General features: G+C 35.6%; 1 protein-coding gene across 1 annotated transcript in view; it reads right to left on the reverse strand.

The window, feature by feature from the left end:
- Positions 1 to 13,431, reverse strand: part of LOC107552246 (histone deacetylase complex subunit SAP130-like) — a 41,707-nt gene extending 28,276 nt beyond the window's left edge. The window contains exons 1-10 of the mRNA XM_016234102.1: positions 13,420 to 13,431; positions 13,187 to 13,255; positions 11,385 to 11,573; positions 7,630 to 7,794; positions 7,407 to 7,527; positions 4,805 to 4,929; positions 2,990 to 3,114; positions 2,752 to 2,896; positions 2,335 to 2,425; positions 2,145 to 2,249 (exon numbers count right to left, since the gene is read on the reverse strand). Of these exons, the coding sequence (XP_016089588.1) occupies positions 2,145 to 2,249; positions 2,335 to 2,425; positions 2,752 to 2,896; positions 2,990 to 3,114; positions 4,805 to 4,929; positions 7,407 to 7,527; positions 7,630 to 7,794; positions 11,385 to 11,573; positions 13,187 to 13,255; positions 13,420 to 13,431 (1,147 nt within the window). The remainder of the gene's footprint in view (positions 1 to 2,144; positions 2,250 to 2,334; positions 2,426 to 2,751; positions 2,897 to 2,989; positions 3,115 to 4,804; positions 4,930 to 7,406; positions 7,528 to 7,629; positions 7,795 to 11,384; positions 11,574 to 13,186; positions 13,256 to 13,419) is intronic.
- Positions 13,432 to 15,393: the final 1,962 nt, after the last annotated feature.

The raw sequence follows: 15,393 nt of genomic DNA on the forward strand, positions 1-15,393 counted from the left end.
TTAATAACCCATTCATAACCACAGTATTTTGTTTCATTACTGGATGAATGAATGACGCAACGCCTGGCTCATTAAGACAGCAACTTGCCGCTACCTATTGGTGGTTTTATTTTAAAATCTACAAGTATCACTTCGATTTGCCATCATTTATGCCATCATGCTTTATTTATTATATTAATAATACACTTAATGGAATGTTAAGAATATGACATAAAACATGACATACAATTAATAAGGATAGAAAATATTTGCCTCTATAAAAGGTAAAACAAAATGCACCTGTAAATCAATTTAAGGGGGCAAATATTGTCCTTTAATAGAAAAGGTGTGACTGCGGTCTAAGTGGAAGAGAGGGGGTACACAGAAGAATGTTAAATGCCCCAGGGGATACGCTGCTGTAAAAAGTTTGAGAACCACTGCCACAGAGCAATAAAATGAACAGTGAAAATATAACAAAAGCTTGTACAATACATTTGAACAGGTATAATTCAGTGTGAAAGTAACTGCAGGAAATATCTGTTTGCTAAATGAAGCCAGCTTAACATGATTCTTCTTTTTTTGGTTTCTGTACCCAAACTGTTTAAAAATTACAAATGCTTTGAAAATAGAGGTATTGGTACTCGGTATCGGTAAGTACAAAAATAAAAGTATCGGTCTCGTTCTGGAAAAAGTGGTATCAGTGCATCGAGTTCTAACAAACTATCAAATCCATCCATCAAACAAACTATCAATCCATTTAAAGGGGGCATCAGATAAAATGTTCACTTTTTTAGCTTTTTTTTTGTTGCATGTAGTTAGGTTTCTGGCATGTCTGCCAGCTGAGAAAAGCTGAAAAGAAAACACACAGCCAGTTTGTTATGCACTGTCTGAGTCTGAAACTGTGTCATCCAGTGAGCTGTTACAATTTGCAGCCGTTTCTACATAGATAGCTAGCTATTTGAATAAGACCACCTCTGAGCCATAAATGGAGTCCAAGGCAGCAATTATCACTTCTTGTGTCAACATGCCAAATGGAAGAGAGGGGTGGAGTGAGCAGTAGCTCATTATCATTTAAAGAAACATGCACCGAGACGAGTCACTGTGAACAGAGCTGTTTTTGACAAGGTAAATCAATCCATCTATCCATCAATTCATCTGTAAGGACAGTAAAGGGTCACACTTCAAGTTTTTCTGTAGTAGTAGAAGTTATTTATTTTTATTGCCATGTCAGCATCAAAGGCTATCTTTGTAGCAAAAACGGAGTTTGGATAATACAAGAGCTACATTAACACAAATTAAAACCAAACAAACACAAAAATACAGCAGTTAAAATTATACTAGATTTAAAATCTCTCTCTCTTTAAAATCTTTTCTGGTAAAATCTTACCAAACAAGCCCCTGAGTAAGCGTAGGTCATAAAAAAAAAAGTTTTGAACTTGCATTACAACTGGGGCATTCCAATAAAATATGTTCAAATACATTCAAACTTTTAAACAAGGGTTTAAAGAACACAACATGAAGTTCATCAATTATGAATTTCAGTGCTGCCTAATTCTATTTCACTACAACAATCGACTAGGGCTCACCAAACATTAGTCAATGAGAAGAGGCTTGGCCGACCAAATTTTGATTGATCGGTCTGTCACAGAAAAAATAACTCCAAAGGAAGTGTCAAAGTCACGCAGACCAGGAAAGACAGATCATCAACACGGCTGCTCCATGTGGTAATTACGTCGGGCAGGAAATCCAAAGTAGTGGATTTATTTAGAGAAGGTAAAAAAATGACCTCAAAAACATGACACCCAAACTCTGCAGGCAAACATTTACCTATCATTTATCAATCTCTATCATAGCTTATCATTTGAAACGTGCAAGTTAGCCATGTACTTTAGCCACTTTCCATGGCTGCTTGCTCTGATGTTACCTTTAACCAAGATAAATGTGCACTATTATTTATTTACTTGTTTTTTTTTATAAATTTATATTTGTCCTACATTTAAAAATATGTTCACAATTTAGTTTTAAGAAAAGGCTGTTTGTTATTTATTCTGTTTTTGTTCTGATCTAAAAAATAAAAAAAAAAACTTGTTTTTTTTTTGTTTATAATTTCTATTTATGCATTTATAAACAATATTGAACGCTATAAACACATGGGTTGTGCTTACCGACAGGGATGGCAGAGGTGGTCACAGCTGTAGCATGGGAGGAGTGAGAGGCCATTGTCATGGTGACAATAGTGCTACTGGTCATTTGGGTATGTGGTGCAGAGCCTGTTTTGGGGTACACAGAGTTTATATGAAGTTATGAACCACATGGAAATGTGTCACTGTAAATAATTTTGGGGGACAAAGTTACCTGTAGTAATAGCTGAAGTAGCAGTGTTGGTAGCTAAGATCGGAGCTACAGTGGCAGCGGCAACAGGGGTCACAGTGTTGAAGATCGGCTTCTGTAGACAAAAAAACTCAAAGTTCATAAATGAGTAAAAGAAAGTTTGTGGTATTATGTTCTAGCAAGAACACCCTATATGCTTTATTTTAAAGATTTATACAAACATTACTCTAACAGCGCAGTGGGTCAAAACATGACATTTTCAAACAAAAAACATTAAAAAAACATCATAATCTCATACTTTATTTATTTTTTTACAAATACAGTATAAAAGCATCTATATACATGACTCAATATATAGCTTCCTTTATATTTTAGGGTGTAATGTGGGGTCCCTGCTTTATATAAATAATTTTAGATCAATAGGCTCATAGTAGGACTGACTTGTGTGACGGTGTGAGCGGGCTGAGCTTTCTGGGTTCCAATAGCTGGGTGGGAGGGAAGGGTGATGCGCGTGGCAGTGTCCCGGGGAGTGGGGGGACGCTGGATGTTGATGGTGGTTGGTGGAGGGTGAATGGTTACTGGTCGCCTAAAACCACAAATTCAAGATCATTGAAATAACACCAAACAATATTATGATATTATGAGTTAAAAGAGCAAAGAGATGGATACAATCATTTACCCATGAATCATCTCTGCAGCATGTGTGACAGGGGTGTTAATGACTGGGGACTGGGTTCTAGCAGCTGGGATGGGAGCCACCATGGTGGGCAGAATAGCCGTTGAGGCGGTCACCAAAGGTCGAGACTGTGAATAAAGACACCGTGCATAAATATCAAGAACTTTCAAGAACTCAAGAAAGATGTTGGAGATCTATGAACTGCAAATCAGCTTTTGAAAACCCTTTTCACAACTGTGCAAACCGGCAGCAACAGGAAACATAAAATGTAACTACAAAGCAACAGGACCTCCTTGTACATGTGTTTTTATGACTTGCAAATATATACATATGGTTTTCTCTAATGTTCTGAACATTGTTGTTGCATATTCGTCTGATTTACTTGCGTAACCAAGGTGCCAAAACCAGCTGGCTAACAGAGATGAGGTTCTAAATGGTGTTTGTCTTGGAATTATTAGTTATTAATTAATTAGTTAGATGAAATGATCAACAAATCAGTAATGTTTTGCACTGTATGTACCAAATGTATAGCCATCATGGAGACATTTTTAGTTATACCAAGCTCTTAAATATTTTATGGGGCAGAAATTGTGATCGTGTGATGGTTTATTTATTTATTTTTAATTATCATTATCCAGTAAATCATGAACAACTAGAAAAGTCATAGTGGCTATGAATATCACTGTGGACAATGGGGGGCCTTGGAGTCAAAAAGGTCACTGCTCTAAACATGACATTTACGTTAAGTGCTGTTTAGATCCGAGCAGATTGTTGTGCCTAGTTGTAGGCTTGCTGCGATAGACAGTGTTTTCAGTTATACCGGTGTTAAGCTGCAACACCGGTTATGTCATTTTTTACAGTGGCACCGCCCCCCACCGTCATTTTGATTTTTTTATAGAAACAAAAATAATTGAGCCTAGTTCAGTTAGAGGACAGACACTTTTAAAAAGTAAACACTCAATGCAGCGTGCCGAACCATGCGCGAATGACAGTGCACCATGGAGCAGGAGTCAGATTTTATTTATCATGTGAGGAGAGTGAGTCGAGCTGACTGACAAGAGTGAGGTGAGAAAGACAAGACGATGGCAGAAGATTCTTTAGAAAGGAAATGCAAAGGCGCCTGTTTGGCAATATTTTAGATTTTGAAAAGCCTATTGACTGGAAGTTTTTTTAAACATTCGTTTCTTATTTATTTGGTTCCACAGTGTTTGCTGATTACTTTATTTAAACTTTGTGTATTTTATTTATTTTATTTTACATCAAGGTGTATATGCCGTCCCTCCAAGCTTTCTTATTCGTTTTGCTAATAAACGTTCTATGTTTCTTATTTATTTGGTTCCACAGTGTTTGCTGATTTTCAGTTTTATATACTTAATATTTAAATTTTGTGTAGCCTAAGTAATTCGTTATTTTATTAGGCATATATGGTGTATTTTTATTAGTTTTGTTAATAAAAGTTATGAGTTTGACATTGTTGCTTGAATTGAATCAACGCCGAATTGCCGCTAATTTGAAAGTGAAAGTAAAACGCGCACGGCACTTTTTCAAGCTATTTGAAAGCCAAAAAATCTGAGGAAAAGAGGGAAAACTCAAACGAACAATTGCTTGACGGCGAATTGCGGCAATTCAATTGCCGCTAATTCGAAAGTGAAAGTAAAACTCGCACTGCACTTTTACAAGCCATTTGAAAGCTAACAAAAGAAGGAAACTCAAACGAACTAACACCCCCCTCCCACCCCAACGGTGATACAGAAAATTTCCTCACCGTCACAACCCTACCTAGTTGTATGTGATCAGTAAGTTGTGAAGCCTCTGCACCTGAATAGGCTGATGTATAATGTGCTGCACAGCTGCAGGTTGGCTAGGGCCTGCGTTCCCTCCTCCGGCTGGTCTGAGAACAGTAGGGCCTTTAGTGCTGGACATGACAGCTGCAGCAGCTGCACCTGAAACACCAAACACAGGCACAGATATTACTATTACAGTAGGCTAAAGTTTGTATCAAACAAACAAACCAGAAAAGTCACTTTCATCATGTAAAGGCGTCAATGCGTCATTTCTCGCATTAAACAGAAGTGCATAACATCCAGAAAACTACAGACATTTGAAAACTATTTTTGCATTTAGCTTAAATTGACTAATTTCAGTTATGTTTCAATGAAAATTTTGTAGTCGACTAGTGTAAAAGTAACAAGTCCTGTGTAAAAAAATTAATCTGTTAATTCTAACAGCCAAATCCAATGCTATACAGCTGAAAAAAGGTCATATACTTTAACATTAGACTGTTGCATAAAACGTGACAAGAATTCAAGTCAACATTGGCCAATACAGTCATTTATTTATTGAAAATAGAGAGTTCAGGACCTATGGGGCAAAATTAATAGCCTACTGTAAATAGAATACCAAGTAAAAGTTAGACAATATATTATAACCAGTTTAAAATGTTTTGTCATTCTACCAGAATAAAAAAAAAAAACCCACTTTAAAATAATCACATTTTGTTGCTTTGCAGCCTGAAATGAAGACAGACACAGTTTTTGTTTTATCCAATTGTATTTACTCAGTGCAACTTATAACATCCAAGTGAAAGATATAACACCAACATGCCAGGAAAAAAAATTTAAATATTAAAAAAAAACAGAATCACTGAGTTGGAAAAAGGATCACCCCCTTGTGTCAGTATTTTTTATTTTTATTTTTTACAATAAATCGTGCTAAATCGTGATTAAATCTGACGATCGCAGCTCAGATCACGTCAAACTGTGGAAATTATTATTATAGTTATACTTTGTTCTCATCAGTTAGTGTTAACAACATCAACATTGCATGACTGCATGCATTTAGTGTGTATTACGATTCCTTTAATAAATTTGAGTATTTGATTATAAAAAATCCTCTACTGCATTTTGCCCGTGTGAATTAAGCGGCAAAATACCGTAAGTGGCGCATTCCACGGATGAGAATCCATGAAAAGCATTTATAAGGCAGCATGAAAACCATTTAAAAATCATAATAAAGCATAGTGCTATTGTGAATTCACAAAGGCTGCAGTTCAATTAAATAAATATATGTATTGCGGGTTTCACATGCGCTTTATTTATATGCATCTCAGAGCGGCTCCGTTCAGAGTAAATGCTGCTCCACACAAACAGTTATCATTTACATACGCAGACCATCTCAAACTCCATCTTTGCACATGCTGAGAGTCGGAGTTGCTTGTTCATCTGGGAACAATGTGCACCATTCTATCAGATTTATAAGGTAAATCATTTATAAACCTATGCCAACACAGGAGAATACATCATTATCTTTCTAAATACGCTAACTCCTTATCGCGACTTCAAAATAAAAGTTTGCATGTTTTGATGTCCACATGTTCTTGTTCAAGAAATTACAGTGGCTGTAGCATTTCTATCATAACGAATTGGCCAAATATTAAAGATTAAGCGGACATTTGAATTAAATGTTGTTTAGTCAATATTATACAAGGAATAGATTGCACTAGAAAGTGTAAAAACAATCGCCAGGCCATTGGCGCCCACTGCAGGCACTTGCTATAATACATAATGTACATACGTTATGATTATATTTGTTTTATTACATGAGTATTTTAACCGTTTTGTTCAATAAAACCATATGATCAATATGCTTTTGATATTTTATTTGAACCAATAATTACTGCCTCATTGCTATTATATAGTATATATATATATTTTTTTTTAAGTCATTTTAAAGTCTATTGTTCACTCAGGTCTATTTTTATTACCATAAAAATTTATCCAATTACTCGATTAATCACCAGAATAATCAATCGATTACCAACATAACTGTTAGTGACAGTCCTACTGTAGATTTTGATTTCTGTACAGTCTAATAACGGTCACACCTTTCGAATGTCATCAAAAGAAATTGTTCTTTTAACCTCAAAAAAATGTAATGTCCCATAGAACTCATTCTAAAATGACAAGTTTAATTATTCCAGCTGCTGTAAGAAGAGGCTACAAATGATCCGCCACCTGCAGCATCCACACATGCCATATAGCCTACTAACCAGGACTCCTTCTTTATGTATACAGATGCGACATAATGACGCAAAGATGAACGGTGGCAAACTCGGAAATCGACCTGAAGCACTCAAATTAGAAAACATTATTACAAGCTTACCGTTGTGAATCGGGCTAAGGCAAGGAGATAGTTTTGAACACTGATTGGTTATGTACTTGCTCAATAATTGATTTTGGATCATTTTTAACCAAAAAAGTTATGGAATGCAGTTTTAAAAGAGTCTTCTTTTGTGTTCTACATAAAAAGAAAGTCATATGGGGTTTGGAACAACATGAGGGGGAAGTAAATGATGGAAGTTTTCATTTTGGGTGAACTATCCCTTCATGCAATAATGCTGAGTTTGATTGAAATCACTGACCTCTGGGCAGATGGGAGGTGAAAGTGTGGGAAGGAGCAGGAGATCCGATCTGTAGCGCAGATGCACTGCCCCTGAAGATCTGCACGTTAGTGGCCATTAGTTGATGCCGATTACTCTGTCCCTGGAGAAACATTATTTGTCACAAAACGTTTGTCGCAATAAGCACACTGTGCAATCTAAAGAACCCAGTCTAGGAGGAGTTCATAATTGATAGTGCCAATACCTGCTGACCGCTGATGGTTGCCACTGGTATAGAAGCTGGAGCAATGCTGCTCTCAAGGGGAACGGTGATATGTCCAGACACTTTGGCTGGAACAGGAACATGACCTTGGCTAATGGCCGGAGCAGGTGCTATAAGACGACTGGGCATAGGTGACTTCAGGGCAGCCTGGAGAATGAAAAAAAACAAACATAATTTGTGGGTACAGGTAGCCTAAAAGTTGAGATGACCCCAATATGTGACCCTAAACTAACATTTAAAATGTAAAAAACAAATTGTGTGTGTGTGTATATATATTTATTTATTTATATATTTACTTATATATACTCGCACATTTCATTAAATTAAGCATAGACCATTAATCTTGTTTCAAATGTTTATTTTTTCATCATTTGCTATATCCAGCAAAGTAAATCAAAAGATTGAAGGGTGATTCTCAAAAATCTGTATTTTCTGTAAGTTTTTTTTTTCAAGAAAAATGTAGATGTCTTTCCAAAAAAGGACACTTAAAAACTCCAAAAGGACACCAAAGAACCAAATGCTATAAAGAGCCCATATAAGCACATATGAAAGAAAAAAAGAATGTTATAGTATGTGTACAGTGCAACAGCAAAGAGCTTTTTTACATTTTAGAGAAATCAAGTTGCGATACCGAACAGGACCACATGGAGATGCCAAAAAAACAAAAAAAACAACCGCCTGCTGACTGCATATATCTACTACAGTACACGGATCCATTCAGAATAACTAAACACAGCAACATACAAGTGAAAAATCAAAATATAATCCTGAATGTGTATGGAAACAGCATGAATGTACGGAAATGTCTGTGCCCGTGCATAAATACAATGTGCGATCATTGCGTCAAGAGCACTCATACACGCATTATTATAACGGACTCACGCGTGCTTACTGTACGACTCCTGTACGCCACCACAATCGTCTTTACCTTGATTGCAGTCTGTCAGGGTCTGATGCAATTCCACCTGCACTGCCACTGCTGCTGCCAGGTGGAGGATCCTGAGAGTGATCCACTTCACGGCTGCTGTCCTCACTGCCCACTGTAACACATTATTTACCACATTTTATCAGCCTTCAATATGTGATACCCATAACTGGGATCTCAAAAAGTAGGCCTACTGGTACTTCAGTACCTAGTTGATATTAAAATTAAATGCAGGCTTAACACTAATACAACACTGTGACACTGCATAAAATTTAAAGTGCCTCAAAAAAAAAAAAACTCATGAAAAATTTTAATAAAATATGTAAAGTGACATCAGACTGGTTATCCAGTCGAGAAACCGTAGTTTGCATCTCATCTGGACATACAGCGGTGGGATGTGTTGACAATCCGTTGACAATCAGTCTGTACTTCACACAGCACGACGTGTGAGGGCTCGCTCTCTTCAGAGACAATCACAGAATATGACAGAACTCGTGTTTAAAAACGAAACACACTGGAATTAATAATTCAATGAAAACGCAACGCGAGTCTGTTCTCTCTGCAATCTCTGATGTAATCAGCCTGGTTTCCTTTATATTAGCGCTGTGAACCATTTTTTCCCTGTGGATTAACTTTCCCAGAATAATTGTTCACCACAAGACTAGTAACGTGTGTGAACAAAGTAAAGAGGGTCCCTTTTGATTTCATGTGAACTTTAAATTATGTTCAATGCTCAAAAAAATTTTTTTTATGTGTGTATAAACAGACAGGATGAAAAAATATTGCATCACAGGGAAAAAAAAAAGAAAAAAAGACAAAAGCAAAAATCAATTGAGAAACCCTTTTTTTAAATTTACTATATATATTGATTACTATATAAAGTTCATAATCTTTTCTTCTTTATTGTGACGCAATATGCGCCAACCATCTTCTCATACTCATACAATGAGAAGCACTTATCAACAAAAGAGAAGCTTTAAGGGCTTAATTATTATTAATCCTTTATATTAGCGCTGTTTTAGACGGATTGTTTGAATGCATTCACTTACTGGATCATCAGACTGAAAACTTTCCCGGAGTTTAGCTTAAAATGATCTGATGACAAGCAGAGAAGCAAAATTGGGTTAACGGGTTAGAATAGAAATTGTGCTTCAGTAAATTTAATTATTAGGGCTGTGCGATATTGAAAAAAAATGCGATACCTTACGATATTGCTTAAAGTGTGTAAAATCAATTTAAATGATATTTTTAAATATTTAAAAATGAAAATTATATAACCAATTTGTTTCACATTCTTTCTTAGAAAATAAAGAATAACTATAACTTCTGAAAGTGGCCAGCAGTGTTTTAGCAGTACTTAAAAAGTAATGTCACAAATCAGAAAATGTAATTTAACATCAGTGTGAACATACAAACAAAAAAACTAATGACACTAATTTTATACCATTGTAACTTTGCTTTCCATACACTTTAAGTACTTCTTCATATACCACAGCAAAAACTATAGTCTGAGAAAGTTCAAGCATGATTAAAGGCAAGTGAACAGTCAATAAATAAAAAAAAAGAAGAAAAAGGAAAAAAAAGAAATACACAATTTACAAGCATATATAAAATAAACAGTAGTATTCAGGTACAGAAATTTAATAATTAAGTGTAAAATAACACTGCACTACTGTAACTTTTGATAGTAACAAGCCCGAAAAGTCTGAAACGAAATGGTCTAGACTGCTACCTGATTGTGTGCCTGGAACGCTGCTGTCAGTAGAAGTCTGACCTGGTCCAGCTCCAGGAGGAGGCAGTGCAGCCCTGGGAAACTGCTGAGAACTCATCTTGTGTCTATTATCTGTGAGAAAAGACCAATTCTAGTTGAACAGTTTTAATATCTTACCATACTAAAGCGCAAGGACACATATCACAATTCAAAAAGAAGTGAAAAGCAGACTGTGCTTTAGAGACGTGAAATCCTGCTTTCTGCAGAGCTCACTATAGTTAACTATTCTCTTATCTGAACTTTTCAAGCAACCCCAGACTTAAAACTCATGATTATGGTGCGTATAACTAGGGCTCAATGTAAAATGCACGATGGTGGCTCCATTCATAAGCAGGGTTTGGGACCCCAGCTCTAGAGTTCAGTTGTATGATAGTTCAGGTGGAGACACGGACCACAGAAATTATTTGCAAACAAAGCACATGATCGAATAAAACCAACAACAAACAGACCACACGATTCGCTCTCTTTTACCAAGTAACGTTAATATCCACCAATACTTCAAATATTCTTATTAAGGCGCGATAAGCACTAGCTGATGGCAATACCAGTCACTTTTGGTGCATTAATGTTTAATTCATGAAACGAAACCGGTTGCACGAGTAAATCTTACAAACAGTCAACAAGCCATGATAGCAGAGCAACGTTAACAGTTAACGTTAGATGTTATTAATCAAAACAGAGGCGTTATTGCTGGTTGACAAAAGCTCATGTGAATCTGTCTATAAAGTGCAGGTTAAATGCAGGAAGTATGAGGGTTCTTTCATGACAACAATATGGAAATATACTACAAACACAAATAGGACCTATGAGAAAAAAAGATAAGAAACATAGTAAATACTACCGTCTCTCTCTCTCTCTCTCTCTCTCTCTCTCTCTCTCTATATATATATATATCTCAGCAGGTCCTGTCCGGTATATATATATTTATGTGTGTGTGTGTGGTGGAAATAACTCCATAACTGAGACAGCCATCATTTCTGAAAATTATATACATTTAAATTACATAAATTCACAGGAGAGAAGAAAGGGAAATGAAGTTACTTTCACTGAGCCCTCGCTGACGCTGGACTGCTGGCCCTGTAGTAGTTGGACTGATGGGGCGGCCACAGTTACAGGAGGGCTGGGCTGAATAGGCACATGCTGGGGCAAAGCAGATGAATGGCCTAGAGCTTGGACCTGTGGGTAGGGCCTGACCACCACCGTCTCCTGCTTATCGTCACGGAATGATGACTAAAGCGCAAGGACACATATCACAATTCAAAAAGAAGTGAAAAGCAGACTGTGCTTTAGAGACGTGAAATCCTGCTTTCTGCAGAGCTCACTATAGTTAACTATTCTCTTATCTGAACTTTTCAAGCAACCCCAGACTTAAAACTCATGACTGCATCAACCAAAAAGCACGAAATGGCGGACCGGCGCAAAAGATTTCAAAATAAAACCCCCATATGAACGTATACATTTTTCTCTGTATATATTATTTGTCTTTACAAAAAAAAAAAAATAATAATAATAATGATAATAATATATATGCATGTGTGTGTGTGTGTGTGTTGCCTGACTTCCACGTCAAAATAATACATAAATAAATCTACAATGTTCTATATGCAAATATGTATACGAATAATAGGAAATCAATCAATCAATCAATAAAAACTAATTGCAAAAATGTGAAATGCAAAAATATGAAATTTAGTCTGATAGAAGACTTGATTGAAGACTCTAAAGTTGATTTTTAATTCCATATTTCAAACTTTCTCCAATCATTCATTTCTCGTTCATTTTATTTCATTTTTTTCTCTTTCTATTTCTATGTTGCGCAAAGGGGAAAATAATAGAACTACAGAAATAAATGAATGATTAAAGAAAAATAGAAATAGCGATAAAATGTATTTATTTGTTTCATTTACTTCTTATTTCTATGATGAAGGTTATTATAGAGGAAGTATAAAAGTTTACCTTATATGTTTGTTTTCTGTAAAGTTGTCGAAATCCTCCTTTGTAAAGTGGGAATAGATTTGTAGGTGGCTGAACTTCTGGTTATGATATAAGTGCAGTTTGAACCATGCTTTACATAATTTCCCATCATATCCCAGTATTTCTTTTTTTTTTTTCTCACTCAAGCCTTGTTCCAAAACACAGTGTGGCCATACTTTTGAAACTGTGTTGTTTATTGATTATTATATACTATTTATTTTAATAATGAGGACATTGATTGATTGATTGGTTGATTGATTGATATTATCAAAAGCATTAAACATTATCAAACAGAAAGACCTTAAATATTATCATATTGTAGCGATAACTTGCTACAATATTATAACAACATATTTTTCAACAATTCTCATTACAAATTTGTGAAGTTGGTACTTGGTGCGTGTTGCATTTTCAAATACATGTTATAAGTAACCCACAATCACCGCACATGCAGAGACGGAGTTTGTGTGGAACTGCAATTGCAAACTTAGCCACTCCGAGACACTGAAAATAACAGATCATGCATAAATGAACACAGTGCCACACTTTCAAACACTGAGGCTAAGAGTTCTTTTGTCTTTTGATAACTCCAAAGGTGTGGTTCTCATTTAATTCCCTGCGACTCCTCTGCATGTGCACGATTGAACACGGGGAGTCACCAGTTTTAGGCATTATACTGAAAAATCATACCAGTGTACTTTGAGGTCAAAATGTCTGATTTGCAAAATGTCTTGTACAGAACAATATTAAATATTTTTTTTCTTGAATCATCATTGGAAGCTGGTTCTTACAGTTTTCACAGTGAAAGTGGGGTGTAACTGGGTTAGAATTTAAACAGCTGAAAATCCTTTTGTTCAGAGTTACATTACAGACTGCTGCAGACTGACATCAAACACCAGTTGGATACCAGGAGGACAACTGATATAGACAGCCACATTCTGCAGAGAGAACATGACAAAATGAGCCTCAAAGAGCAAGAAAGGGAGAGGACAACAACAGAGTAAGAGAGTGAAGATGAGCATTTACTTACATTTCACTGCTGGTCATATATTCCCTATATAACCATGTATGTGACAAATAAAAATCTTGAATCTTGAATTACCTTGAGAACCATCCCACCATTGGTCTACTGGAAACACTGTGAATTGCCAGTCTAATAATCAAAAAAAGAAACAAACACAAAACTAATATGTTCACATTACCAATTTCAAAACCAATCCAAAGCAAAATCAAGCCAGCTGATTGCCAATGAATAATCTGTGATTTTTCCTCGGTGATATTTTCTCTCCCCTGGAAACATCTGATCTTGAAAGTCCCTTTGTCAGTCACTGTCACTTAGACAACTGAGCACAAGATGATCTGAACACTCAGCAAATTAATTACAGTAAAAACTGATGTTGCTAAAGTTGTTTTTGAGGTTTGGGTAAACTGCCTTATAGATTACACTAATTAATCACTTTTTGTACTGAATGTGATTCTCTCCCATTTTGAATTTGCTTACAATAATACAAAACATACATATGTCTGTGATAAGTTTGTGTATGCAATTAATGATAAATCAATGTGATGTTCACACTGCCTTTTTATGCATGCATGCACAGAGACACTAATCAGATGATGCAGGAGAGCCTATAGAATGTCACAGATTTGAATGTGAACAATTTAATGTTAGAAACAGCAAATTCAGTCCTAGTGACTTTGTATAGGTACTATTATGTTATTATCAAAAGCAATGGTAGCAAAGTAATGTTCTGTAATACGGTATCTAGAATTATTACGAGCATAAAATAGGTACCATGTTCATTTTGACTCATCTCTTTGAGTCCAAAAATTGGTTTTAAGTCTGAAATGTGAGGTTTATCATTTGAATTTTTTTCCGTATAGATAACATTTTGTGTTGTAGTCACCCAACCAACATTTTTTTTATTATTATTCATTTTTTTTTATAATGGTGGCTGTTAAAAAATTTGAATGTTAAAATAGGGGGCCCCTGGAAAAAAAGATTGTGAACCACTGATCTAAACCAACAGTTAGGGACGAGTCATGTTGATGTGAGAATAACATTCAATAGGGCATCAAACATTTCAAAGTATAATAGCGTTCTAAAACAAATGGCATCACAAAATATGATAAATCAAATGCAAGTGGCACATATAACTTTTATAGCAGAGGTAAACTGCTATTTTATAACAGAGTAACTAGATTTAGGCCCATATTTTTACTCTTGCTCTTTGTGGAAAGGGATTTTATGCTGTCCACCAGATGGCACAACTAAACTGAATAATTAAATATTACTCAGCACTTTTCAACATCAAGTTTCTTTACATAGATCTATAGCATATTTATATATTTCGCAATTGCTAAACACTCACCGAAATACTTTTTAGACTTACTCCATATAATGAATTTTGTTTTGGAGTTCTTTTTTCTTACCTTGCGTGTTAGTGGTACGCACAATAGCAATGCAGTTCCAAAAATATTTCATTTTGATTCGTGATGGAAATTTGGAGCAGACAAATAAATGCTTCAGGTTTCTTGTCTGGCCCCAGTCCAGAAAAATTCCAACAAATTTTCAGAATAAAGCCACGTTAGTCATTCTCAATTCATGTCATTCCTGAAAAGAAAGGCACAACAAAGCTTAAGACTGACAAACAGCATCACACACCCCACCTGCTACTCTTTTGTTGGCTTTGCTTAAAATTATTCACTGCTCTCTCAAAAGGATATTACAAAATAAACAGATTAAACAACATTTGACTGTTTTTCCAAGCATTTCTTTTTCTGAATCTTTCCAGTACAACTTACAAGACATGCAGATATTTTGTTTGTAATGAAGTCTGATTTTGGCATCAAGTATTCCAACAAAAGGTGTTATGGTGGGTGTCTAAACTATCAAGAGGGCTCTGTTGAACTCTTTAAAGAATACTATTTTCTGAATGGCTTAAATGTAATTGCTTAATATGATTAGCCTTCATTCGATAGACTTCAGGATACAGTATTCAAACTGCAACGGAGCAGATATTTTGCTGTCTGAATATGATATGACTTACCAAAGAAAAATGGAAAAGGTATCGGT

This window comes from Sinocyclocheilus grahami, unplaced genomic scaffold (genome assembly GCF_001515645.1).
Source record: "Sinocyclocheilus grahami isolate Dianchi unplaced genomic scaffold, SAMN03320097.WGS_v1.1 scaffold444.1, whole genome shotgun sequence".
NCBI lineage: Eukaryota > Metazoa > Chordata > Actinopteri > Cypriniformes > Cyprinidae > Sinocyclocheilus > Sinocyclocheilus grahami.